Source organism: Megalops cyprinoides, chromosome 1 (genome assembly GCF_013368585.1).
Source record: "Megalops cyprinoides isolate fMegCyp1 chromosome 1, fMegCyp1.pri, whole genome shotgun sequence".
NCBI lineage: Eukaryota > Metazoa > Chordata > Actinopteri > Elopiformes > Megalopidae > Megalops > Megalops cyprinoides.
The window spans coordinates 22,750,220-22,776,450 of NC_050583.1; the positions used below are offsets into that span (position 1 = coordinate 22,750,220).

Sequence of the window (26,231 nt, forward strand, 5' to 3'; positions counted from 1 at the left end):
GGAAAGTAAGAGTTCCTAATAAGTTCCTTATTTACGCATCTATTTTTGCAGATTAGATTAATGAAACGGGCAGACAACCTTCGCTCTTGAAATGGAACCACTCATATTGTACTCTTATCACAACTGAACATGCCAATGAGACGGACATCAGAACTCACCTTGTCATACAAATTTCTGCAGACGTCGTAACTCACCCAGATCTTACTGTAATTGATGGGTCAGGATTCATTCTGAGAATGCCCCTGACCTGTGGAGCCATTTCATGTTCTCTCAAAGAGGCTACAGAACTGGTGACGTGCAAACAACTGAATTGTAACCAGGTTTATTCAGTGATGACGGCACCGTTTTTTTTTATTTTCCTTACTGCCAAGACAGTGCTGTAGCAGTCTGTACCTCCCTCGGGTTAAAGGTATATAGGGATCTCCAGAGCCCCCCTTTGTGTGGGAGCAGTCTGCCCCTGGAGTGGGGTTGTAGTGGCATTATTTGACACACTATTTGTAGATATGGAATTTCTGTATGTAAAAGCTGCAGCTGAACAAACTAGATTAGTCATCATGAACAATTAACAATTCTAAGGCATCTGACCCAAGTGCAAGAAGCAATTTCAGACAAGTTAGTTACAGAAAAAAAAACTGACAAGTAGGACCATAGAGCAACACTAATAATTGCTGATCACTCCTGACTCCACCAGATAATCCAATGCATTGACTAGCATATTATACCTACAGCATGTGAAATGTTAAGCTGTAAATGCTGCAAATGAACACTGGACTACATCAACCTCAGCATGGTTTTAGTGGGTACTGCCTGTTTATAGGAAGCTGCTTTTTCCACTGCAATTCACCAACTAATGAAAAGGTTTATTGTGTGGTCTGTCCACTGCAATTACAGATATCCGAGAGGAGGCCAGCCATGTGATGCATGTGTAACCTCTTTCCTAATGTATAGTAATATAACTTTGTTCATATGATATAGTAATGCATTTCAGTGTTGTCCTCTTCTTGCTTTCACATTTCTTCCGCCCCAGTTTAAGAAGCTCAGTTTCTTTAAATGACTTTTTTCATTTATCATGCATTTGGATGGTGTGCAAAAATATGGAGAATAGCTAGACTTTATGTAAGGTTTTAAATTAATTTATATATATAAAAAAAGCATTTACCCACTGAAGCAGAACAAACATCTATCACTTTTTCCTCTTGGAAACATATAATCTGAAGACTTCGGTTGCCTAAACAGAATAAAATAATCAAGCAAGAGACTGCCAACTCCAACACAAAGTAACAAATACAGCCAATGATAACAGGGAAAACAAAGAGGAAGAAAGGAAATGAGAACAGAAATTCAGGAACACATTAAGTGCAGCTCTGGTCAGATTCATAGCAGTTTTTTCAGTTCCATTTTCAGTTAATGGCTCAGGTACATTTTCTCTAATCAGTTACATGCAAGCTTCATGAAGCACCTGGTCAACTACACAAGGAAATAATTTTATATATCGGTTATCTGTTAAAAATATGACAATCTGTAGATGTAATAAAGAAACTTCATTTGGATTTGACAGAACAGACAAAAACCGAACCACTCCATTGATAGATTAAAAAGGGAAAAGAAACTACATTCATTTTCACTGAACCTAAGTCCACATACAAAAAATCAGTTTGTGATTCCAAAGTACAGGTGGAGTGATTGGAAATGTTGATGACCCCACAATTTGTATTTGCTCGTTTTTTCTTTTTTGTCGGATTTTTGCGCATACATAAATGAAAATACACCCAAATAAAGATTCTAAGTTCCACATGAACAACAAAATACTGCATATCTACTAACAACTGCATTAGGTAGGTCACATGAAGGCTAGCTGCCAAGGTACAGGAAATGGCTCCACACGTTTTGTTCCCTTTATGGAATACACACTATTTGTTTTTAAAATCTGATTTACACTAAGCGCTAGTCATGCTGCTGTTACACTGCTGTGGGCTCATTTCATTTGTCCAGAGTCTGAGAGGTCAGCTTAGCGGCCTGCCCGGCTGCCGTCCTGCAGCACTCCCCGGCCCCAGTCTGCGCTGAGGTAGTCGAGACGGAGGTGCAGCACAGCCTGGCGACGTGGGCCTCAGTCTGGATGTTCACTTTGATCTTGACTCCTAAGTTAGTTTTTTTTTTCTCAAGGCTTCCTGTGTTTTTTTGTTTTTTTTTTTTTTTTATTTAATTTTTGCTTCAATGTCCTCACAGGGGCACCTTTACTTTCATTTTGCCTTTTTTTTCTTGACTTTTTGCATCTATTTTTTTTTTTAAACCCGTTGGGTGGTAGGTAACACATTCCAAAGTTCAAAGATGGTTTGACTTATAATCTTCTCCTTTTGGCACCTTGGAGTAGATGAAAGGAAAAAAAGGGAAATAAAACAGGATGATGAGGTCAAGGCTCTAGTTCTGGCTGCCTTGTTCGCTGACTGCTGGCCTGTCCATGTTCACCGCCATCACTATGCCCTCCCCTTCCTCCGTTTTGATCCTCTTTAGCTCCGGCTGCTCCGCCTGGTCTCCATTCTGCCTCTTGGTAGGGAGAGAGGCAGAGGCAGAGGCATGGGTGGCCAGCATGTGTAGTGGGCTTGCAACTGCTGGAGGAGGAAGGGAGAGAGTAGGTTTAGCAATGGGCCACGTGGAAGACTCCACCAGAGCATGCGGTTCACTTGAGCATCTTCAGTGTGATGCTTGACAGAGTAGTTACTCTACGCACAAACCAAGTAACTATCAAACATGTACAACTTCGTTCATTATCATTCTAGGGTTGTACATCTAAGAGTGCAATAATGGAGAAGGACAGAGGACAATCCGTTCTTCCTTGGAAAATGCATTCTAGTACAGTGAATGGCGGAATATAAACACACGCAATCACACTTTCAAACCTGCAGGCTACATTCGAGTAATGCTATTTGTGGAAGAGATTTAGGATGAAGGCTCTCACCTGTGTTAACCTGTCCTTGTATGGCAGTGGTGATGGGCACTACGTGGGTGCCATTTTGTGTTATGGCCTTTATAGGAAGCTGGTGCTGACCCAGGGGTGCCTGCTGCACTATGGTAACTGTCTGTAAGGGTGTCGCTTGAGAGGTCTGGATGATGCGACTAGCAGCTCCTATAGAGGCATGGGTGATGGCAGGAACAGGTTCCACTTTCACTGAAAGACAAGGCAATAGCCGTTAGCATAGAAGAGGAGCTATGTATTTTCAGGTAGACAGGAAAATGGTAGTCTTTTAACTGGCAAAAACATCGCAGAAGCACTTAATGGCACTAGGTACTCAAATGTCCATGCCCGCCTCACCTTTGACTTCCTTGTGCTCTCCGTTCTCCTGCGGCTCTGCCTTGGGGTGGTTGACCAGGGCAGCCTGGGCCACTACAGCCTGCCCAGCTACAGTGTAGGTGTTCGCGGCAGTCAGCCCAGCCACAGTGGTGACCGAAACCGTCGGGATTTGGTGGACAACATGAACAGTCTGCATGACAGGCTGCTGAGTAGAGGAAGTGGTGACGGGCGTGGCCACTGCATACGTCACCGGCTTGATGGTCTGGGGCAGCTGACGCTGAACCGTAATTAAAACTGGCTGGCTATTCAGAGGGGAACCTACATTTAAAAAAAGAAATACATGAATTAATGTACCTAGAAAACAAAGACCTAGGAATCAGTCTGTTCATTTATTGCATATTCCTGTCACATCAGTGGTATAAAGTGAGACATAAGGACTTGTGTTAAGAGATGAATGGTGTCTTATGGATGATGGCGCAGCGGTATTTCAGTGGCCTCACCGGGTGCACTCTGAGCGAAGCGGGCCTCCTGAATCACAGCTAGCTTGGGCTGCACAGCTGTGGCAGGGGCGGGGGCAGGGGCAGGGGCAGGAGCTGAGGCAGGGGCAGAGGCTGCCTCTGGTTCCATGGGCACAGGGGAGCCCTCTCGAGACAGGCTGTCAGGGGTCTGCACCCCGCTTGAGTGAGCAGACAACACCCCGGAGTGATTTGGGGAAGCTGGGGCACTCCTGAGAGGGAAAACGCATACCGGGATCAGACAGGCATACGAAGCCAAACAAAATATAGATCACCCCCCCCCCCCCCCCCCCCCGAAGTGAATTTGCATTTTCCAAAACCTTGAAATCTTTGCTCCAAGGCCTTGCAGCAATACAAGATTATGCCCACAAGGTGGTAGTAAAAACATCCCTTCTGTGAGACAATCTGATATTGCCATGACAACACAGTGCAAACAGCTTGTAGTAAAGGAGAAGCCTTTGTGCCTGCACACAGCAGAGCTTCAGCCTCAGCCCAGTCAGTGCAATCGTTATTAAGGTCTATATGGGTGCCCCAATCCTGCGTAAGATTACCTGGATGAAAGAGGCCCAAGGGGTGTTCGAAAGCAGGGTACACCCCTTGGCCTTCGTTTCCTGAAGGCCTGCTCTATGAGCTTGCTCTCTGAGGCGGGGTCTATCCTCCAGAAAGAGCCCTTGCCCGGTTCTTCCTGGGATCTGGGCACTTTAATAAAGTAGCGGTTCAGAGAAAGATTGTGACGAATTGAGTTCTAAAACAGAAGACCAGTGTTAGTATATACATCAACGCGTTTAGCTCACAATTTAGCATCAGACACCAGTATCAAACAGAACTGAAAGCATATGGATATGAATAACTGTCTCAGTTAAAGCTGCCATACTACAGTGTATGACACTGCAGAGTCAAACACTTTTTAGATACATCGAAATATATACTGAGATATTATTTCCATGAGCTGGTTTAAACTGCAATGTTACATAGCAAATTACATTACTGTGGTTTATTTCAAGCCATGAGTCAGTGGTTATAACTACCAGTACTAAAAGTTTCCATATGAAGACGTTTTGACATGCAATATCTGAAAGACCTATGGAGACCAACTCACCTGCCAGCCCTTGTCCGCTGTCCTATAGTAGGGGTAGTTTTTGGTGATATGGGTATATATTCCATTTAGGGTAAGCTGTTTGTCCTGTGCCATGGTGATGGCTTGTACTATTAACTGTGCATATGAGTATGGGGGCTTGGAGTCATCCTGATGGAGGAGAAGGAAGAATATGTATTTAATCAACAAAGCTCTCATAGGCCAATATCAACCATATTCTCCGCACTTCACAGTAGCCAGAGTCAGAAATTGTCCTTGGTGTAAGTGCACAAACTCGGGACGCGAGTACATGTTACATGTGTGCAGCACCCTCAGCTCCACTTGGCCCATTATTGTTTGTTAAGCAAAATTTTTTTTTTCTGAACTATGCATTTCAATAAAGTTAACTGGTACAACAGGAGGATGGATAATACTCTGACTATATAACTGGAGGCTCACATAAATGTTTTCACCAGTTACTGAGGCATATTTCCACTGAACTGCACTAGCAGCTGGCCACCTATACCTGAGGCAAACCACAACAAACTGACAGTATGGTGACCAACCCCTCCTGATAGTAGTCTGGCTCAGTGCCCAGACATGTTTACATCGTGTTGTCATTAAGATGCCAACATACTGTATGCCTGCTTTAGCTCACAGCTGATCTCTCAAGAGAATAATTTACAAGCAAAATATAGTTCTAATATCCACTTATTATCTACCAGGGAAAGCCCATTTTAAAGAATTAATCCAAAACGCTGGAAAATGAGAAAAACTAAATTAAGACATAAAGAGATGAACCGTAACCTATGTTTTGTCATGTACTAGCCTGCACATTTTGCTGTCCTCCATTGCAGAATGCAATAGATACTGGAAAGCAAACAATCACCAAGCTAGTGGACTTCACTGAACCAAACTGCAGCAACAGCAGCAACAGGAACAGTCATCCAAACTGTGATTCTTTAACATTGACTGCTACTTGAACAGTGACTGTGTGTGAAATTCTTGTAAATATAAACTTCTCCGCTGTGAAATACGCTTCCTGGCTACTTTTTAATTGGCATACCTTCAGCAGGAATATTCATTTTTGAAATCTGGAAAATGACCTGGCTTGCAGTGTGCTCACCTTAGGGCTGTCTCCGCCGGATGCTTCCTTGTCGTTCTCAGATTGGGAGTTGTCCCCAATGAGCTGCAGGTCGGACGTGAGGACGCGCCCCATTCTGTAGCCGGACGTTCCCGCGCCCCGCGGACTTGAGGGGCAGGAATTGGCAGCGCTGCGGACAATTCAAACAGTGAGACACTTCAAACTGGAACGGAGTCCGGTAATGCCAACTGAGTACTGCACCTCCGGCTTTCAATTAAACGGCGAACGATCTAAGCACACCATGTTAAATAAAAAGAGCCTGAGGCATCTGAGCATCTTCGTAATGAATACTCTCTCCAGGCTTTCAGGAAAAGTGGTAATGTGCCAGCTAATTGGGTTTGAAAGCCTAGAACATAAAACAAGGTTACTGAGAATATATATAACAGACATAAACACACATCACAACACAGGCAGTGTTTTTGCAATTTACATTGCAAAAACAAGGGCCATTTTTCAAAGATCAAGTGCATTAATTATTGCCTACTTTCTTAGCAGAAAACAGCCATCATCTTTCAATGACAACATCTTAGCAATCCATAGCAAAACAAGAACAGACAAAGTCAAATACTTTGAGCTCATGAAGTATTCAGCTGAGCTGTTCTGAATATTGCTTTTGTTGACTAAGCCAGTGTTTGGCTTATTTGCAAACAGAAATATAAACATTACCACAGTGAAGTACTATTTGAATCACCATTCTCCCGCCCTGCTAACCTGCTGATCAGTCCCCATGAGGCCACACAAGGTTCCTGTGCTGGACAGCATTATCACAACCTCAAGTCATGATAATATGACATTTGACAAAAACTGTAATATGCATGAGGTAGAAGCCAATTGTTGGTAAAACTGTTGGTAATATACCTGCTCCAATACTGAAAACAACCCTTTCTGTCTAGCATGTGTGCATGAAAAAAGTGTCAATTACACCAGTTTATTTACATGTAACACGTTTGAGTAAAAAACATTGCACATGTGAATAATCAGAGGCACAATTACATGGTAGTGCTTCCTGCAGAGTGATATTGGATTAGAACACCTTAAAAGATCTGTAATTTTCTTCTCCCTCAACACAGCGCATTATTAAACAAAGCCTCAGGTACAAATTCCCATTCAGAATGCAAAAAAAAAATCTTGAATGAAACAATTTCAGAAAGTGTCCCCCTGGCCACAAACAGGCCCTCAAGATACACTCTCAGAAGTAGAACACACTGCTTTTCAACCAGAGAATACATAAGCTATGGGGGGTACAGTTATGGCAATATTAATTAAGGCGCAGCCCACAGAAATTAAAGGGCTCATGCACAAAGCGATTCGATAGGTTGAAATGAACAGACATTGTTTGGCCTGTGAAAGCACAGACTATGCCACAAAAATTATTATGAAGTCATCCAACTTGACCGAAGGTTGTGAAGGTTGTTCCATTACCAGCCGCATGATAAGTTAACAATAGCATTAGAAAAAAGTCAGGAAATGTGTGTGATATTTTACTGTTGACATCAGTGAATCATCTTTGCCATCAAAGTTCATGCACAGCATTCATATTTTACTGGGGAGAAAAATCATCAAAACTTGACCATGCATTGATTCTTATGCAATTCTTTATGTATGCAATCAAATTCATTGTAGCTAACCAAATACCATGAATGGCATTTAGGAAATACATGCACCTACTTTTACGCAAAAATACATATATTTTCCCCAATGCTGGGCGTAGTTTTTGTTTACACAAAACAGAGGAAAACTACACAAAGCTACAATTTGGTCCAAGAGGCCTTTTGCACTTTTACTACGGTAAGGGTATGCTTATTAGCTATCAGTTAATTTTGTCTATGTGACAGCAAGTGTTATTTCCTTGTCACTGTCAGTTTGAAGCATCCTTTACTGATTTACTAATGTTTAATTTACTGTTCACTAATGTTTAAGGAGAGCGGATAAGCTGCAGCCAATCAGCAGACATTACCTTATGGTGCCAGTGGGCGATGGAAGAGGGCTCATCAGGTGAGCAATGTTATCGGGAATGTTTATGGTCAGAGGCGAGATCTGGGGCTGCACCGGCTTCACAGGGGACTCTGGTGCTTCTCTCCTCTCCTTCTTGTCGCTGGATAGTGCTGTGAATGTGATCTTGATGTTTGTGCTAGGAAACCTGAAAGTGCATCTGCAAGAACACAAACAGGGAGCTGAAGTCTTCCGAAGTAATTTTTTGCCATTTTCTGGGTCAAATACAACAGATTAGACTCCAGCTACAGGAAGCTGGTACAGTGGAGGCATCTGAGCACACATTCTCCTGTGACACTTTTTTACAGCATTCCAAATCCTACCACCTTGTCCAGTGTATGGAAAAGGCCTTTGAGCAGCGTTATCACTTCTGTCTTAAACAAGAGGAAAAATCTCCTTGCGGCAGAACTTTCATCAAATGTACACAAGCCGACAAAACCACATTAACACAGAAATACTTGCTGTTTCATCAGCAGTGCACGAAGAAGCAGACTTCCAGGACTGACAATGTGAGATGACAAAGTAAGTGAATGTGCACCGATACTGACTACCTAGAGGTGTGGGCCAAATAATGGTAAAAAATATTTGGCTACCCATTTTCATCTAAAAGATAAAAGACCTCCTTCCTGTACTTCTCTGAGATTAAACTTAATCTATAACACAGTTTAATAGGTTACCTCTTTTCCCTGATTCAAAGGCCACAAACATATGAGCTGAACACACACTGACTATCAGGAACTGCAAGGGGATGTAGTCTGGTAGGATGTGCATGTTATGAGAAGCACAAAAAGTAGACATTCTCCTTTTTGTGTATTTTTGTTTGTGTCCTTGACTGAGACTGCAGTAAGCTCTTGCACATGTAAGGCATTATCATTTTGTTTATTCAGGTGTCTTCCTTCATCCAGCATTACTAAACTTTCTGTTAATCCTTTCTGTTGATTGACATCCAGGTAACCTGTCACCAATTAAGATAGGGCAACTTGAAAACGTTAAAGGATAAATTTCCCCCAACGAATGCATAACCAATACACAGACACTTCATGTCCGACCCCCTGCAATGAGTCATTTTTGCATTCCCATATGAGCCTTCAAAACAAGTGCAGGAGGCCATACTGAAGAATTTCAGCCATTCTCTATGAAAATGCTGATATTTAACATTTCAGATGACGAGACAGTGTGCACAGTCATTTTTACACTCCCGTTTGACCTCAGTTCACAGAAATCATTAACAGGCTCGTGAACGCCCTGCTGCTTGTTAGCACAAGGCTAGTGCGCTACTAAAATTGGTACAAAACTCAAAGCACACAGCAAGGCACAATTCACCTTAGTGTACAAATAGGAGATTAAGCATTTTTGTGGCTTGAATATGAACATTTTTAGTAGATGAGTAACAGTGTGAATGTCTTACACTGCTTATTATACTCTACAGAGGAGATGTGCAGCTATGTATTCCAGGGCTTTCCATGAGGGGAAAATAGCCTGAAGTATGTTTAATAAACACAAATGTAGGTTAAACTGACTCCTGGTCTTAATGTAGAATATTACCACATGGATACTTACTATAGTGAGGTAAGGGATGACATATTTTGCATTTACTGCAAAGTTACTGTAATGTGCTATAATTTGTACAATGAATGCATTTAATAATTAAATGCATTCCACTGATTTCAAATACCTAGAATGCACTTTACTATGTATGCACTGCCTAGCTCATCTTTCCGGAAAAATAAAAAATAATGCATTCATTTTAAATTACTTGAGGTTCACTATTTATTTACTCATTCATTGTATAGCATTACAGACAAACAATTATGTGGGCACATATCCTTAGCACACCTATTCCCCCACAGAAATCACAGCACCTTAACGTAGCTCATTTCTGCAGGAAACATTAGACAGTAACAATACTATGCAGAAAGTTTTAATCAGCCTCAACCTCCATGGGCTAGTTTCAACAATACTGCAAGTGCCAAAGTGAGAAAGAGAAAGAATATCAGATATAACAGGGTTACTGCATTTTGTTACTGTATACTGTGTGTGTGTGCGTTTATATCATACATACACACTTCATGCCAGGGTATGAGAGAACACGACTGAAATTTCAAACTCACATACTTCCATTTTAAAGATGTATACTTGGATTTAAATATATTCTGCCAAAACCATCTGAGCATAGAAAAAGTTAAATCAATGTAGCCTAAAGTAAAAAAAAAAAAAGGTTAACATTTCAAATGCTCTAGCAATTTCTGTACAACCAAACTGTGAGCACTACCAACCGACCAATGACCATGAATGTACAGGAAAAGACAAAGGGCATGGTTTTCATAATCAACTGCTTCAGTAAGGATGGCCACAAATGACACTGGAGCAACTTATTGGCAGCAAATGCTGTCCACTGCCTTTGACCAAAGCTTCCCTTAAGTTTGAGATTAGCAAGTAGTCTACACTAAAAGCCAGGGATCAACAGTCACATAATTTATTCTGCTGCCCCCACTAATCCGTATTGTGAAAAAAAAATTGAGCAATCGTACTGTTAAAAAATATTTCAGTTTGGAATACTGGAAAGTATTTCAGTTTATTCGCAAGCTGTATAAATGAAAAAGTAAAGGATAAAAGCTGACAACAGTACACACAACTAAAGTATCTGAATATGTTCTGGCTGTCTGGCATTAGGTTTCACAGGCACAATGTTTCTACTTACTACCACTGCAAAGGAGCATTTCAGTCGGTTGGAATTAAACTAGGCATCAGCGAAAAGATAAGTTAAAAGGAACTTTTATAGCACCTTATGTAGTTAGAGCTGCAACAGTACTGTACATGTTAAATACTGGACTTTTTTAAATCATTGTGTTACCCTCACCTCTGGCAAAATTAAACAGATAAACTGGCATGTACAACCAGAGGGAAAGAGGTTCCTCACTCATCTACTTTCCTGTACAATCACTTCACCCATAGCATTGTCACTCTTCTGTGCCTTCGGAAAAATAACTTTATATTACAATTTTCCAGACCCAAATGTTTCTGCGCAAAGATAAATGTAGGGAAATGAGTAAATTTACTGTCAAGCTGATTTCTTGTCCCTGGGTACAAGATGTACGTGCACTGGCACCACCATGTTCTTTCTTCCAGCTCACATTGCTTTCACTGAACAGCTTCCCATTAGACAATATAGTCGCTCTCACAACAGACACACTGACAAGCTGGCACTGCCCACATCCCTCACCAAGCTATATGGCTGTTTGGCTGGTTGCAGCTAGCTAACCGTTAATTTGCATGACGGAAGTGATTAGCCTTGGCCTAAATCCAGAACCACATACTCTACCTTACAGTGCCTTTATATACAGCATCAGAAATTGAATGGGCCTTCGTTTGCGCTCAGAATGCAGATAGTGCTGCTAATGCGAACCCCCGAACAAATCAGACACGTTCAGTTTAGAGCCCTCTGCAGCAAATGCATTCTGGGTATGAAGTACTGTAGTCTACGGGTGTCACTGTAGGTGATGTGTTACATTCAGGATCCTCCAATCCAAGTACAAAAAAGGCATCACAGCAGAACACACTCACAGTTCCACACACGAGTGAAAACGAAGACGCTAGCCAGACACGAATAACGTCTTTCACTACATTCAGACGTACATTCGATGCTAGCAGAGTTGAGAGAACAGCACAGCTAATAGCCGAAAAGTTAGCCAAAGATTTGCTGCCTCTAAATTTTGTTGAGGGGGAAGGACTTAGAGAATTAATTAATTACCTTGAGCCCCAATATGACGTGCCTTCTCGCAAGACAATCACCCCAAGAATAGACGCTCTATACGACTCTGCTCTCACCTGAGCATGTAGACTGGCTCATCTTTTTAAATAAGAACGTGTAGGCCAGCTGCAGAGCCTGAATGAGTCAGAATGTGAAATTAATGCCAGGGATGTGTTAACAGTGGAAGTTGAACTTTGTTGAAGTTTTTATTATTTTTGCAATATGTGAGGTTCAGTAGCCTAATGGTCATGTTCAAGAAAATACTGTTGTTAAACTGAGGTTTAAATAAAATCCAATTATCCAAAGTATAGATTTTTTAATTTTTAGTCCAAATTATATTGTGTTTACTGGTGATTACAATCGTTGTGAGATCAATCCCCCAGCTACAGAATACAAGTACTCGAGCACTTGCTCATTATCTCTGTCGAGTACTTGAGCTGACAATATGACCAAAATGCACATCCCTAATTTCTAGGGTGTAAACAGATAGAATTTTACCAATATGAAGCCAGATGGATGTCTGTCTTGCGCCTATGCGCTCTAGGGATGTACATCTCCATCACTGAGACTGATGAGATACACATCTCGATGCATTGCCAAGGATCCGATACGTTAAAGATACATATGAAACATCTACTAACGTGATACAATATGATTCAACCCTATTGTGATGCAGTGCGATTCGACACGATTTGATTCAACACAATGCAATTCAATGCGATACAATGCGATGCAAAAGAATATGATGATATGCAAGTTAGTTGTGCTGCCTGTGTACTTTATAGCAGCACGGCATATTTTGCAAATTGCATGCGTCTTGTCAAATTGTCCGTCTCTCTCTCTTGAAAAATCCAAAGTGTCGCCAAAAATTTGATTTGTAGCAACTCGGTGGAACGTGTAGCTCTTCCTCCTTCATGATAATCTGTGACTCACCCAGACACGCCTCCAACTCACGCAAGACTTGCCCGAGAGACTTGAGAATTGGCCACTGACAGCAGTGGAGATGAGCCTCGACTAATAATTATATATAGATAAATTGTATTTTACTGATGAAAAGATGTTAAAAACGATGCATCCCAAGTTCATCCCAAATTGTATCCGGTGCGCACTTTTTTAATTGGGGCAATCGCATCGTGAACTTTCATGCCGGTGCACCGATGCAAATTGGTGAATCTTGCCATCCCTAATGTGCTCCATTAGAAGGTGACAAGCTGGAAATCAAATGCTATATGTGAAAGGCCTCTTAGTCTGAGATTAGTAATGGCAAAATGAACATTGAACTGATGGAACCAAATGACCCACTGTCCACAGAGAAGTAAATAAAATCTGTGTAGCTCTCACCAGGTATTGGCTGAGAAAGATTGAAAATGTTCGTATCAGTGGAACTCTTTGATCCTTGCTAAAGTTAGATAGCTATTTTGCATTAAGTGACAACTTCTAATCTAAGCATCTCTCACATGCAACATCCCTCATGGGAAGAGCTAAGCCCATTAAAAATGTAACAAAACAATCACATTTTAGATCAGATAATTTCATTTGAAATGTTAAAACGTGGCACATACATTGGCATGCAAGGGTCACATGCTTGAATATCATCAGCCTAGATCCCCAACAGTCAAAAGTGTTACAGAATGTCAATAGGGAGAGATCTGTGTGTGTTGGTCCGGAGAAAGAAGAGTTGTCAGGGGCAGAAGGAAGAAGCCTGTTCCAAGCTGCTGCCGTCATTCCAGCGGAATCCCGGACACACGAACACACCACTCCAAAGAAAACGCTACCTTTCCCACCACACAGCTTTTCTCTCACTCCAAGCAAGACTGCTTGAGACGCTAGTGGGGTATTTCTTCGTAATGGACTCCTACGCTCTGTCATTTCTGTATTCGCGTTATGAAGCAACCAAAAATGAGAAAAACGATGGCCTCATAACTGACAAAACAGCATCTAATGACTCTGAAAAAAGAAACAGGGCAACAGTGATGAGGTCCTGTATGCAGAGCTGAGTTTTTAAATAAATTAACTAAAAGGGACAGCACTCCTGCACACTAGCTAACTCCTAAGACTGCACCCTTTCCCCACCCTCATTATTTTACTGGCTCCGGTGTAACACGCATTACAGTCACCATAACTGCGTGACACCACATTTCCACCAACAAAACGAGATGGTGAACACAAGTGTGTCCTCCCCCCTCAATGTCAGCCAAACAAGCAAACCTGTTCACCTGGTCATTTGTCATCATTGGCAGGGGCAGCAGTTTTGTGTCAAACTCCAAATTCTGGGCAAGGGGATGATGCTCCGAATATACTCCATTCCAGGCACAGAACCTGAACAAGTACACAATATCTGCAGTGCTGTTTCCTGGTGGCTATTTTCTCTTTCCAGAGGGACCCTCCCAGGAGAGGTGACGTAAAAGACTGGAACTCACCCACTGTTGTCCTTCTGTCACTACCTGCAGCAGTAAGCTTGAGAGAAGTGTGTGTTTGCGGGGGAAAAGCTTCATTTGACAAAGACGTGTCTTGTGCATTCCTCATCCTCTTTCTGAACACGACCATCAATCACTGTAATTTTAACGTAATTTTTGAGAGATATTTTCAGTGTCAGTTTTTCCTGGCCTAATTTGTGTGGTAGTCAGAATGAGTATGAGAGCGCAACTCTCTATATCAGAGGTTCCTTTCCTGAGATAAGGGTCATTTAATTACAAAGGGAAAGAAACAATTCAGAAGCTTAACCATGACTGGCATGGTACTTACACCATTATTTCTTTGAAAAAAGATTATAACATGAGTAACACATTTTTAATGGACCCAGAACTGGTACTTGGCAAAATGACTAGCTTGTTGAAAAAATAAGATACAGCAAGAAAGCCAATTTTTACATTTTTTCTATCATTTCTCTTGAAATAACCAAGTAATAATAGCCCAAATAAGCTCTTCCAATACTGTATGTGTCTAGTAAAAATTTAATTTGTGACATGTGAACCTGACAACATAGAAAGAAGCCAAGTTAATTTAGTTACGCAAATATGCACCATTAATGCACACACTTTGTGGATGTTATTTAGAGCAAGGACAGTTTGTGCCTGCCAACCACAAATGTAAATACCAAGCGAGCTAAATTTAAAATGAAATTAGTAAAGCAACCATGTAACATCAAAAGGGCTATTTTAACATGCATTGCAAAAAAGTTTTTAAAAAGCTTACTTTTTAAGAATTGGGATATGAAACAAAGGCTATATTAACTGGGTTCACCTATTTTAGAAGTGGTAACCAACTACGTACCACTAACCAACCAACCATCCTTAATACAGAGATGTAGCACAAAAGGAAACACATTTTGCATACTCTCAAGTAGTTAAGGACACAGACAAAACCATATCCTTTCTCTTCCAGCTTGTTCAGGTATCTGACACCTTTCATTAATTCCTACAGTGCAAGTGCACATTTTTTTGCAGGCTTCATTATCAGAGGGAACAGTGTTTCATTTTGCTGCCAGTACAGAAGATAATCCTCATCCCTGTCAATCCTGTTCCTGTGAATATATTTTACGATTGTTTCACAAAAGCAGCAGGATGGCCTTTCATATATGAATGGAAATGACAGCAGCAGCCACTCATTTCTGTACTTCCCACAAAAATTACAGTTCAAGGTTTAGTTAATGTAAGGCAGCCACATTCGCACGCATTATAATGAAGGTTCTTCAATGGTCTTACACCATACAACAGATTTTGATATTTAATAAAATGGTGTAAAAACCTATTCAAAAAAATTAATGCTACCAAAAACATCCAAATGCACTTCAGAAACACAGCATACGATCTTAAACTTGACCTAGCTCATTCCATGCGCCAAGTTATGAGTTGGCAAGGTACACCCCCTACCTATACATCACGGAGTTTTCTACAGAAATTAGTGAGGTCTCTCTCATGGCAAGTTAAAAATACTTCTGTGCCATGTGACATTATAAACATACAGAATTTGGACAATAAATTCCCATTCTTGGGCAATTTTCACCATTTTCTTCATCTCTCATTCTCCTCTTGCCCACCTTTATCTTCCTACATCTGTTCATTGTTGCCAGCTGCAAATCACTCACTGCTGTTCGCTAGCCAACAACCTACGTTCCAAACCAAAAGTTTCGTACTATCAATATAGCAAATATAACCTCAACAGGCCACAAAACATACTTTCCCCAGCCACAATTTAACAATATTACATATGTTAACTCTCAACAGATAGCAAGGTTAAGAGACAGGCCTTATGGTTCTCTTTCTAGATTTGCTGTTCACAGCCAGCTGTGACCAATCATTTCAGGATTACAAATAGTTGGGCTACCATTGTTTCCGTCAAGTCTCAATTACCTGTCATTTTGCCCAATTTTGCTAGCTTTGACAAAGATTTGAAGATCCTATCCTATTTGTCAATTTAATGGACAAAAAAACCCCTCAACATGTATAAAAAATGTTATCTGCTCACTCCACCCCTTACGAGGTTTCATATTGGTCCTCTATTCAAGTTCACTTTTGCTTATTATGTCACAGCAACCATTTACGGTCACAGAACGGCACTCACTGCAAGGGATACCTCAAAGTTTGTGTACAAAATCAAGGACTATATATCCACAATTAACTTTTGGAATTCCGAATTGCTTTTTATCTGTCATCTTAAACAATGAAAGTTTATCCTAGTGTAAACTTTGGGTGATCTACTTTGCTTACTAGCTACCTGGCTTATTCTGTTTTCAGCTTGTGGGTTTCCTAGCCATCCCCAGCAGAACGAAGCAAGCTTGCACCACTGGACTCCTGTTCACAGTTAAAGAGGGGCTCCTGTTCAAGACCAGCACCACACCAACTGCGTAACTCAGGAGCCCCTCTTCTTTACACTTTTAAATGCAGAATTAACCTGTACCTAGTGGTCACAGCATCTGGAGATGGGGTCTTTAAAAGTGTGCATTTATCAAAAGAGACGTATCCTGTTGCACAGAAAGGCCAATTACATGAACCTCTTAGAATTCAGGCAGATTGAAGCAGAGTGTTTGAATTTACAAATGCTGGGATTTGATACAAGGCAAACTAAATCTCCCTTGGAAATCTCAATTTATTACAAAAATATCCATTCTCATTGTTTCAAATACTTGCTTGGGTTTGTTTCCAAATACTGACAGAAGTGACACAACTACAGGCCCAAGTTACACAAAAGAATTTACAAAACACTCGGCAGGTTTCCTTTGGAATAACGCATGTTCAGTTGGCCCAGGTAGCCCAGATAGTTCAGTAACTTGTCTTCATTTTGATATCCATTTTAATGGCTGACCTACTTCTGCAAGTGTCTCTGCTGACGTTTACAGAATATGTGCTTAGTACCTTTATGTAACTCAGTGGACCACCCAACACACGTACATATACACGTTTTATCGATCCCTACCCAGTGCATTCCACAGAAAAAAAAGACATAAGGGCAAAACAAATTTTAAAAAAATATGTTCCCTGATAACAGGAGGGATGTATACACACAACAACAAAAAGTGGTACAATAACTAGGATCCTGTGTATTGCTCAATATCTTCTGATTGGCCAGGCATGGCTGCTGGCCAGAAACTCTCAGCCAGCATTGTTTGAAGTTGATGATTATATTTCAGTTCTCCATCTCAGGTTCCAAGAGTGGAAAGTACCCTACAGCTAACTAGCTATTCCCCATTCACTACCTACACTCATATCTACAATGAATACTCACATTCAGTAATGTCCACAGTGAGCTGTGGGCAAGGATTGCAATCTGTAAATATATACCGTCACACATCTAGTAAACTGCCTTTAAGCCTGCTCAGACAAACTGGATTTATGCTCTGGTTGCCATTTATCCCAGGAAATTACTCCACCAATATGCTGGCTCTGAGCTGGTGTGCCTGACGAGATCTTGGACAGAACGTGATAACGTATGTGCATGTATGTAGTTTATGTAGATTGGATAAATTGATGCTTTGAGTGCCATGGTTGCACACTGAGTGCATACATTACAAAGGAAAAAATAATTTAGAATACTAATACAATGCAGCACTTATCAAGCACCCAGTAGGCACAAAAAATGTGATTAGAAAAATATTAGCAAATTGCCTGGATGTCAGTCACTGAAGGAAGAAAGACACCTTTCTGCGGATGAAAAACACTGCCTTCTTGAGTCTTACGGTAGTCTTAAGACTAAAAGAGATGGAGCACAGAAACCAGGCATTCCACTGTACACTGTCTAAGACTCTAAAAGTCCTGATAGTGAAGACGAAAAAGCAAATCTGAACTGGCACAGCACATTTGAAGGCACACTGTCCCAATTATAATGGAGACAATTACAATTAATTAACATAACATTGGAGTTCCACTTTTAAGAGCCACTGCTTGTGAGAATCAAATCATACAAGACAGATGTGATTGGTAAGAGGAGTACAGTGCATTTCTTTTCAGCCAACTAGACAGTTACCGAGCTAACTAACAAGACTGAAAACATATTTATTTGGACAAGTAACTAATTTGTGAGCTAGACAGATATCTTATTAGCTGTGTAGTGCCTATTTTTCATTAATTTTTACAAAGTTTATGTATACTTTCTTTCATGGAGACAAATTTTCAAATCTCAGGTGCACTTTATAATTCTTTTCAACAGACAAAACATATGCAGAAGTAAACCTTTTCTTTCGAATCAGCCCAGCTGATATACCTGAAGAATAACTGGACACCGATTTCATATTCCAGAGTATCTCTGCTTAAAAGCAGCTGACTCTGTGCAGTCAGTAAAAGTGGCTTATGCTGGTTCCACTGCTGCCAGTGCTAAAGACTAAGAAGATAAACATGGATAGGAGTAAATCACTTTTGATCAGAGAAAACTACCAGAAGCAGTTAGAAATGATATAGAAACTTTTTCTCTGGAAAAAACCTAAGCCTTGGCCTGCAGAAAGTCTAAGCAGTAACCTTGATCTGGGCAGACGCTTGCATTCTATGTGATGTCATTTAGAATAGTGTTGGTTGTAGATACTGCAATGGAAAAGCAGTCATGCTGGGGATATTAGGCTTTGCGAGACAGAATGACCTGTATTTTCAAAAGTGCAACTGTAAATGAAAGAAAATGCAGGATTTTATGCACCTTCCCTTCACCATTCTGCCATTCAGTAGTCTCGCTTGTCTGAGTTGGTTTGTTGGTCTTAGCAACAGTAACCATGGTAGTGAAGAGTGTTGCTGGATACTCTGATTATGCTCTACGCAGAGGTGAGATGGTCACTGCTGCAGTCTTCCTTCTTTGTGTACAAGTTTACAGCTGCAGTGTATATAAGTGACTAGATTTTGCAATGGCAACTGTTCCCTGTGTAAAATGTATCAATTAATGATACAGTGGTTATTTGTGATGTTGTGGTGTACTATGGCAGTTAACTCCCCACTTGCACAGCTGTAATGCCTGCAGCTTGCAAATCACTGCAGTGTTTAATGCTCTCCAGCTCAGCGCACTCCATAATGCTTCACAGGATCCCATCACAGATTAAAAGCTGTTTAACACTACCAAATCAACACCAATCAATAGAGATTATAAATTATTCTTTACCACATACTAACCACACACAGACAACTAGTAGTTCCTAAGTTTGTCATGGGATTGTACCAAGGTATGATCAATCAGGCCTTTCTATCAGCCATTTAATCCGTTTCAAATAACACATTGATCTGTTCACATTTTCACAGAAAACCTGCATCACATAAAATGCCCTCATTTTGTCACAAATATCAATAGAATTCCGTGTTTACAAATGCATTTAGTACAATGACTGTTGTTGATCATTTAAAAATTAAAAATAAAGATTTTACTTTACATCAAACTATCTATGAAACAGAAATTAGTGTCAAACTTATAATGGCTCCTTTTGAATTAAAGTTAAGAGCTGCTCTACATAATCTTTCGTGCATTGATTCTACTCACTGGCCTTACTCACAATGCTGTTTCTAAAAAGAACATGGGGAAAGCCTACACCTGAATGTGGAGCTTCTGCTATACCTGCCCACGAACCAAACTGTGTGTAATATCAGGCAGCCCCTAAACTAAACAAAAAATATGGCTGCATAAACATCGGTAACATCCTAGAAATACTACTGATGTGTTCTTTCAATCTTACTTGAATGTATGTGCGCTGCAAGTTTCAGCTCCACAAAAATGCAAATTAGTTTTCCTATGCTTGTTTAATAAACGGATATTTTTCAATATCCATGAACTCCAATGTGCCCATAAGCAGCAGTAAAATTGCAATTGCTACCTACATTTTTCAGAATTGGAGGCAATAACCCACCTGCATTTTACTAGATGTTTTCATACTTAAAATACTTAAAGTGTACCATAATACAATAATAATGAAAATATGCGCTGAAACTTAGCCAGTCAGTTAAACATGCATTTAACACAAAAAGGTAACGCTGAGTATAGGGGAAGTCTCCTTAGTATATAACTTCCTACAAGATGTCCTTTTATTACATCAGTAAAGTGAAGCTCATTAACCCTTATGTACAAATGTAGGAGAGACTCCATAAAAAGGCCTCCATTGGTTACAGATACACGTATGCTGTTAGCCTAACTGCTACTTTAGGACAAGGCACCTGAAGCATCACAGGTCTTTCCTCTGTGTTGGTTCTTACCTTTGTAATGTAAATACTGGAAGGCAACAACTTCCCCAACTGCACACAAACCTCACTTTGTCTTTTATACCTATATTATATTATATACCTATATTAGTGTCCATTTCAAGTATTTCAGTGATTTTGTAATTAACCAGATCATTATTTTTATGTATAAAATGCAGACATTCCTCTGCAAATTAAATGTGGTTAAACTGTGATGCTAACTGTATATACAGTATAACTTTAGACAGAGATTGCTCACTAATTGAAGAATGTCATCTCAGCCAAACCTATGACTCATGTCTCACACATGTCCGCTCAAGACATCTCCATGCGTCAGTACATACACAATTGTGCAGAAACAAAATAATAACAAAACTAAAAACTTCCTGACCACCCTTGACATATGTGCATCCGTGAATCTCATATGTGGACCATGGTTTCCTGTGGCATGCAATAATAATAACAACAATAACAATAATAACCCTGATCAGTAAGGCTATCCAGCAAACTCAAAACTATAAACTATGAAAACTATAAACTTGGACACACAAAATGACATGTGACATCATGCCTATACTACCAACTGTGGACGCATTATCTCACAAACATACTGAAGAGCCACTATTCCAAACTAATGCTAAACCAATGGTTTTCTCAGTTTATGTATCTTGGCCCTGTGACTTTATTTCTCAAAGGAATAGAAGTGATGTAAACATACACTGTATTAAGCCTGGTTGTGGCAACATTTACAGTAGGAAATGGATGCTAATGTAAATAAACATGTCAGCAAAACTGTTACCAGGAAGTGATTGCTGCAATTAGCATGATGTGTGAAAGCAGCTGTATACGGAGCAATGACAGCAGCAATGACAGCAGACATTCCGAGAAATTACATCTCAAGAATTCAAGCGCAAGAAATGATGGTACCAGTATTTACTGCACTTTATGGTCAAACAATTTACATTGTAGATTTGGATTCGAGCCATCTTGTCAAAAAGCACACCAAAACCTGCTAAACTCTAAAGCAGGCTGTTTCTTAGTAGTTCTCTGCATTGCCTCTTGACATTTACCCATTCACCGATCATGTTAAAACAAACTTCACGAGATACGCTTGGAACACCGGCATGTCTTATGCCTATGTTTTGCATTTAAACTTGTACCTACTACATAAATATGTAATTAATTTCCTTCATTTACAATAACAACAGATTTAACTATTTGAACGCACAGGTTAATATGTTTTCTTGACTTACCAAGCCACTTCCATTTCTACCACATTAATGTGAAAAAAATTATGAAAAACTGCCAAATCTCTAGCTGACCAGCAAGGTAGGTTGGTGGGTAGCAAAGCAGCATCCAGACTTGCCAAATAGTCCATTGACAAGCTAACCAGCTCAGTGGCTATCTAACTTGCTTACTTAGTGTGCTAGCCTATTTCGTATATCAAAATAGCCTTGCCTATTTGTGAAGTGTGGACAGATTACTTAACAAGATGACAATAACTGCTTTATTTCAGCTACTATCATTTGGTTGGTGAAATGATGATCACCTGGGTGCTTAATTTTGATTGATCTGAGGAACAAAGTAGGTAGACAAATACAAGATGCCAGTATCTGCATAGAAGATCTACTGGTCCATCCCAACACCCTGTACACCAGATGGTCAGTTAGCAAGATGTAATGCTATTAGAAAGTTACCTAATTGACTACTGTTAAGCTACAGTAGTCCCCATTGATATGTGATATCTCAGGTATCAAATTCTGAGATTAACTCACCAATAACACTCCATTGCTTTAAGCCATCTACTGTTAGCAAGCTAGTGAGCAGTGTGCGGCAAAGTACATTGGAAATACTACAGGCACTATATACCAAATAAAATGAGCTAGTATGCTTGATTTCCTTTTGCAATGTAAATGATTCAATTTATCCTATGACTTAAAATCATAATGCGTTAATGGCTTTATTAACTTCCAGTGTCAACCACAACATATCAAGCAGCCTACCGCTCACCCTGCAAGCTGCTAGACACACCAACAGACAACGAAAAGAAGCCACAACTGGCAGCTACGTGAAATCCATAAATAAATGTGTTTTATGAATGATTCAGTGTGAGACTTGAGAGCAGGGGGTTTCTTCCAGTGTCTCAACTTAGTCATAAGTGAAAACGGTACACTTTGTAATGTAATGCACTTCACTGGATGGGTGCATAAAACAGACCTTAACTTCACTGGAGAAAATAACATAAAATAATGACTTTGTCCTATTGCCTTAAATTTACCAGTGTAACCCATTTTCTGCACCAAAACTTAAAAAATAACAAACAATAGCAAATATCAAAAAGCTAATGTACCAGTTCCTCATATGATTAGAGAATTTATTTATTGTGTAATCATAAAGAGCACCTTAAATTCCGTTTTTCGTGTATGCTCTTAAAAGCATCGCTTTGATAATAAAGTAAATGCACACGCACACGAAAGGCTTACTGAACTAGTAGACAGAATTATGCACTTATGCAAAGTAAAACGCATTGTAAAAGCGAGGATGGGACAAAAAAGCACTTAACAGTATTATGAAGTAAAAATAAGCATTCAGCGGAAACATGCTGCGATAGAAACTCATGCATTTCAAAATGGGGCCAGCTGCACGCTGAGCAATAAAACGAAAAAAAGCAATTATCAGTTTTCCAATTACAGGGAACACACTGTAACACTGAATGTTGTAATAAACGACGATAAATATAACGTCACTGACCGAATATAGTTTATATAAGTGGAAATGTAACCTCTGGGGGGTGTCATAGACTGGGTCACGTAATGGTAGTGAACTGTGATGCACGATCGTTTATGTAGTAATCTGTATCATGAAAGCGTGCATTCAGATGTTTCCGTTTCAACTGATTAACTATGTTGGCTATATCAAGCTATAATGTAACACATTCACTATATGTAGCTTACCAGCAAGTATAACTGGCTAATATAGCTAATTAATATTGCTAGCCAACTAGCTAGCCTACGTCCATATACAAACAGTTTGCGCTAGCTAGCAAAATACTAAGTCACTTGGTTAGCAAATTAAAAACAAGTGGCTACCATGTTCTTACTTGGGTAAAAATCAAGCAGTTAGCTAGCGTACCCACTACTGTCGTTAATTAACTAACGTGGAAAACACGCGTGCTGATTCTGTTCTCTCACAGAGATGCAACAGCTAGCCAGCTACAACGATAGCCTACATAACCAAACATTAGTCAAGTTAAAGGGAATTTCAAGCCACTTCGCAAGCCTGCCGACATAGTGAAGCCGCGTATGGCCGGCTAACTAAAGCTTTCTTGGCCAGCTAGTTAGCCAAGAACAAACACCTCATAAGAGGTGTAGAGATGTAATACAACAATATTCACAAAACATGACATTGGTGTTACTTGTAATCCTCCCAATATCATAACACACAGCATAGTTAATTTACGCTAGCTGGCTAATTATTTTAACCATCTTACAACTGGATGGCCAGCTAGTTAGGCAACAGCATTACTAACACGTGTTGCACGAACACAACAATAACAATAGGATGAAATAATTTTGTTGTCTTACGAAATCAAACAACTAATATCAGCTATCTAGTCATATTATATGCACTTACACTCGTGGGAGCTGCAGGGGAGGAGCCCCCCGTCTCTGGAACACCCCGTCCACAAATACCCCGTTTTTGCCCAGGCACCGCAGGTAGAATTCTCCGCCGCCACTGCCATCTTCACCGGCTGTGAAAATTTCCAAATGACGGCGGGAAATAAAGCTCGAATGGCCCATGCTCACATCCACTGAGCCCTGTGATGAGTTCCGCCCGATGGTCACCGAGCGCTTCTTCATGAGGTATTCGAATTCTCGGCCCTCAAGCCGGGCAACCGCCGGCCCCGACACCCCACTCACCACCGCCATCTTACAGGGGGTCTAGTTAATAAATAAATCGGGCGTAATGATGAACCAAGATGGAAACACTTAATTAGGGGTTGTGAACAGGGCTGCAGATTTGGGGAGCAAAATTTTCTAAACTGAAAAATTTAAAAGGGAACGTGCCTGATCTTGGACAGCGGCTCCAACCCACCGCCGCGACACAGAGAGAAAGAGAAGGAGAAAGGACCAACCAAACTGAACGAGGGGGCGGTTGTGGGATGACTGACACTTTATAAAACCAATGATAAATGAGAATTTGTATGGAGCTATGCGTTGAGTGCCAATGCTAACGAGGCCCAAACCGGTTTGTTTGAAATTTAGGTTGGTTGCACCGTGGGCTAACACGCTCATTAATGGTGAATGGTAAAAGGCGGCGTCGTTATTCGGTAACAGTGGAGTCATTTTTAGCTAGAGTCGCCTGAAAGAAATGTTAAACAGTTTTCGCTAGCTACAGTATGTATTAGTCGCTTAGCTGCACACATGTCGTCCAGGGTGCAGTGTATGAATATGTACGCCAAATTAGTGTGATCAGAATGTTCTTGCTAAATATTCCAGTATCTGATAGCTAAAAATCGGTAATTTGTTTGTCCAATTAGCTATCCCACATTAAATTATTAATGAAAGCACGCTCTACATGCCTAGCCATAACACCAGCCAATAATTGTCAATACTGTATATGCCAGCTAAGAAACATTTACACTCCAATTTAATTTACTCAAAACAAAATGTTAACTACATGCAATCCAAGAGTTAGTTTAGCTTTCGTGTCAAAAGGAAATGACTGTCAATGTATGTACTGTATATAGCTGGGCAGACCTCTGATAAATCAGGTCAACAGGGCATTTTTAAATAGACATTAAAATTTCTGAAGCCCAAAATTCTGTCAAGTCCTAAACAGATCCTTCAAAATTCATTCCAGGTTTTCCATTCAGCACAAATGTCTGCGGCAGCTTTAGGTTTACAATTCGTGCTACCCAGAATGCTCTGGGCAAGTTGGTTTACTATGGAGGTCATACTCGGTAAAATTGACGTTTAAAATAATCGTTATTCATGCTAACGCATCACAAACGTACCCATATGTATTTCAAGATCATAAACGCGTAACAAGGTGTTGTTGCAAACGCGTGACGGTTCAGTCGTTTACTTCGTATAGAACCCTAGCAACGGATTCATGTTGCTCTCAGACATGTGCTTTTTTACGGTGACGTCATCCGTGAAGTCTAGAAGTGACCTATGCTAGCGACTGTTTGTAAACAGTGAGGGAGGCGGTGGGGGTGGGGCGCGTTAGCACCTAAAGGCGAGTGATTAGTTGCCAGATATCAAGCGTGGAAACAAATTCAACCAACACGTACTCTGCAACGTATTTCTACGCCCTACTAATGCCGATACTATAAAAATGACAATAAAAATATAAATCTGCAGCTGTCCTAACCCTTGTAGCAGCCTCGCTTTACCGAAATTGTGATTTTTTTTTTACGTTTTTGTCGACACTGATAGCAAATAGTGAAACGGTTTGAAATGCAACAGCAAGCATTTGTAACACTTCTAGGTGTCTACTGCAGCATCCTGCTGATTGTTATGTAGATCGTTAGGTTATTTTAAACGATAGCCATGTTAGACATGGCTTCTTAACTTTGAAAGAATGTCTGACATTGTGTGAAAATCTAAAATGAACTGAGAATTATCCCTGCAAAGAAGAATCAGCCATCAACTCTACCCATAACAGATCTTTCTCCCCTTCGCATTACATCATTGCAACCAAATAAAGGATTGCATCCTGCCTATAGGTGCTCCTGGTGCATGGGCATAATTAAATTCGACTGAACGTATTTTACATGTAAATATGCTGTAAAATGGTATTAAAACAGGTATTAATAACCGT

General features: G+C 40.3%; 1 protein-coding gene across 2 annotated transcripts; it reads right to left on the minus strand.

Moving 5' to 3' along the window:
* Window positions 1–1,663: 1,663 nt before the first annotated feature.
* foxk2 (forkhead box K2) lies at window positions 1,664–24,527 on the minus strand. Of its 2 annotated transcripts, none has more exons than XM_036535857.1 (9): window positions 24,039–24,527; window positions 7,981–8,175; window positions 6,006–6,153; window positions 4,904–5,050; window positions 4,356–4,549; window positions 3,790–4,016; window positions 3,311–3,607; window positions 2,957–3,166; window positions 1,664–2,609 (listed from the first exon to the last, which is right to left on the minus strand). In XM_036535857.1, the coding sequence occupies exons 1-9, from the start codon at window positions 24,332–24,334 to the stop codon at window positions 2,419–2,421; spliced, it is 1,905 nt and encodes a 634-aa protein (XP_036391750.1). In that variant the 5' UTR covers window positions 24,335–24,527; the 3' UTR covers window positions 1,664–2,418. The 2 variants fall into 2 exon arrangements, with proteins under 2 accessions (XP_036391750.1, XP_036391759.1); XM_036535866.1 differs by lacking the exon at window positions 24,039–24,527 and adding an exon at window positions 13,983–14,098 and having other exon boundaries at window positions 1,665–2,609.
* Between the last annotated feature and the right edge of the window lie 1,704 nt (window positions 24,528–26,231).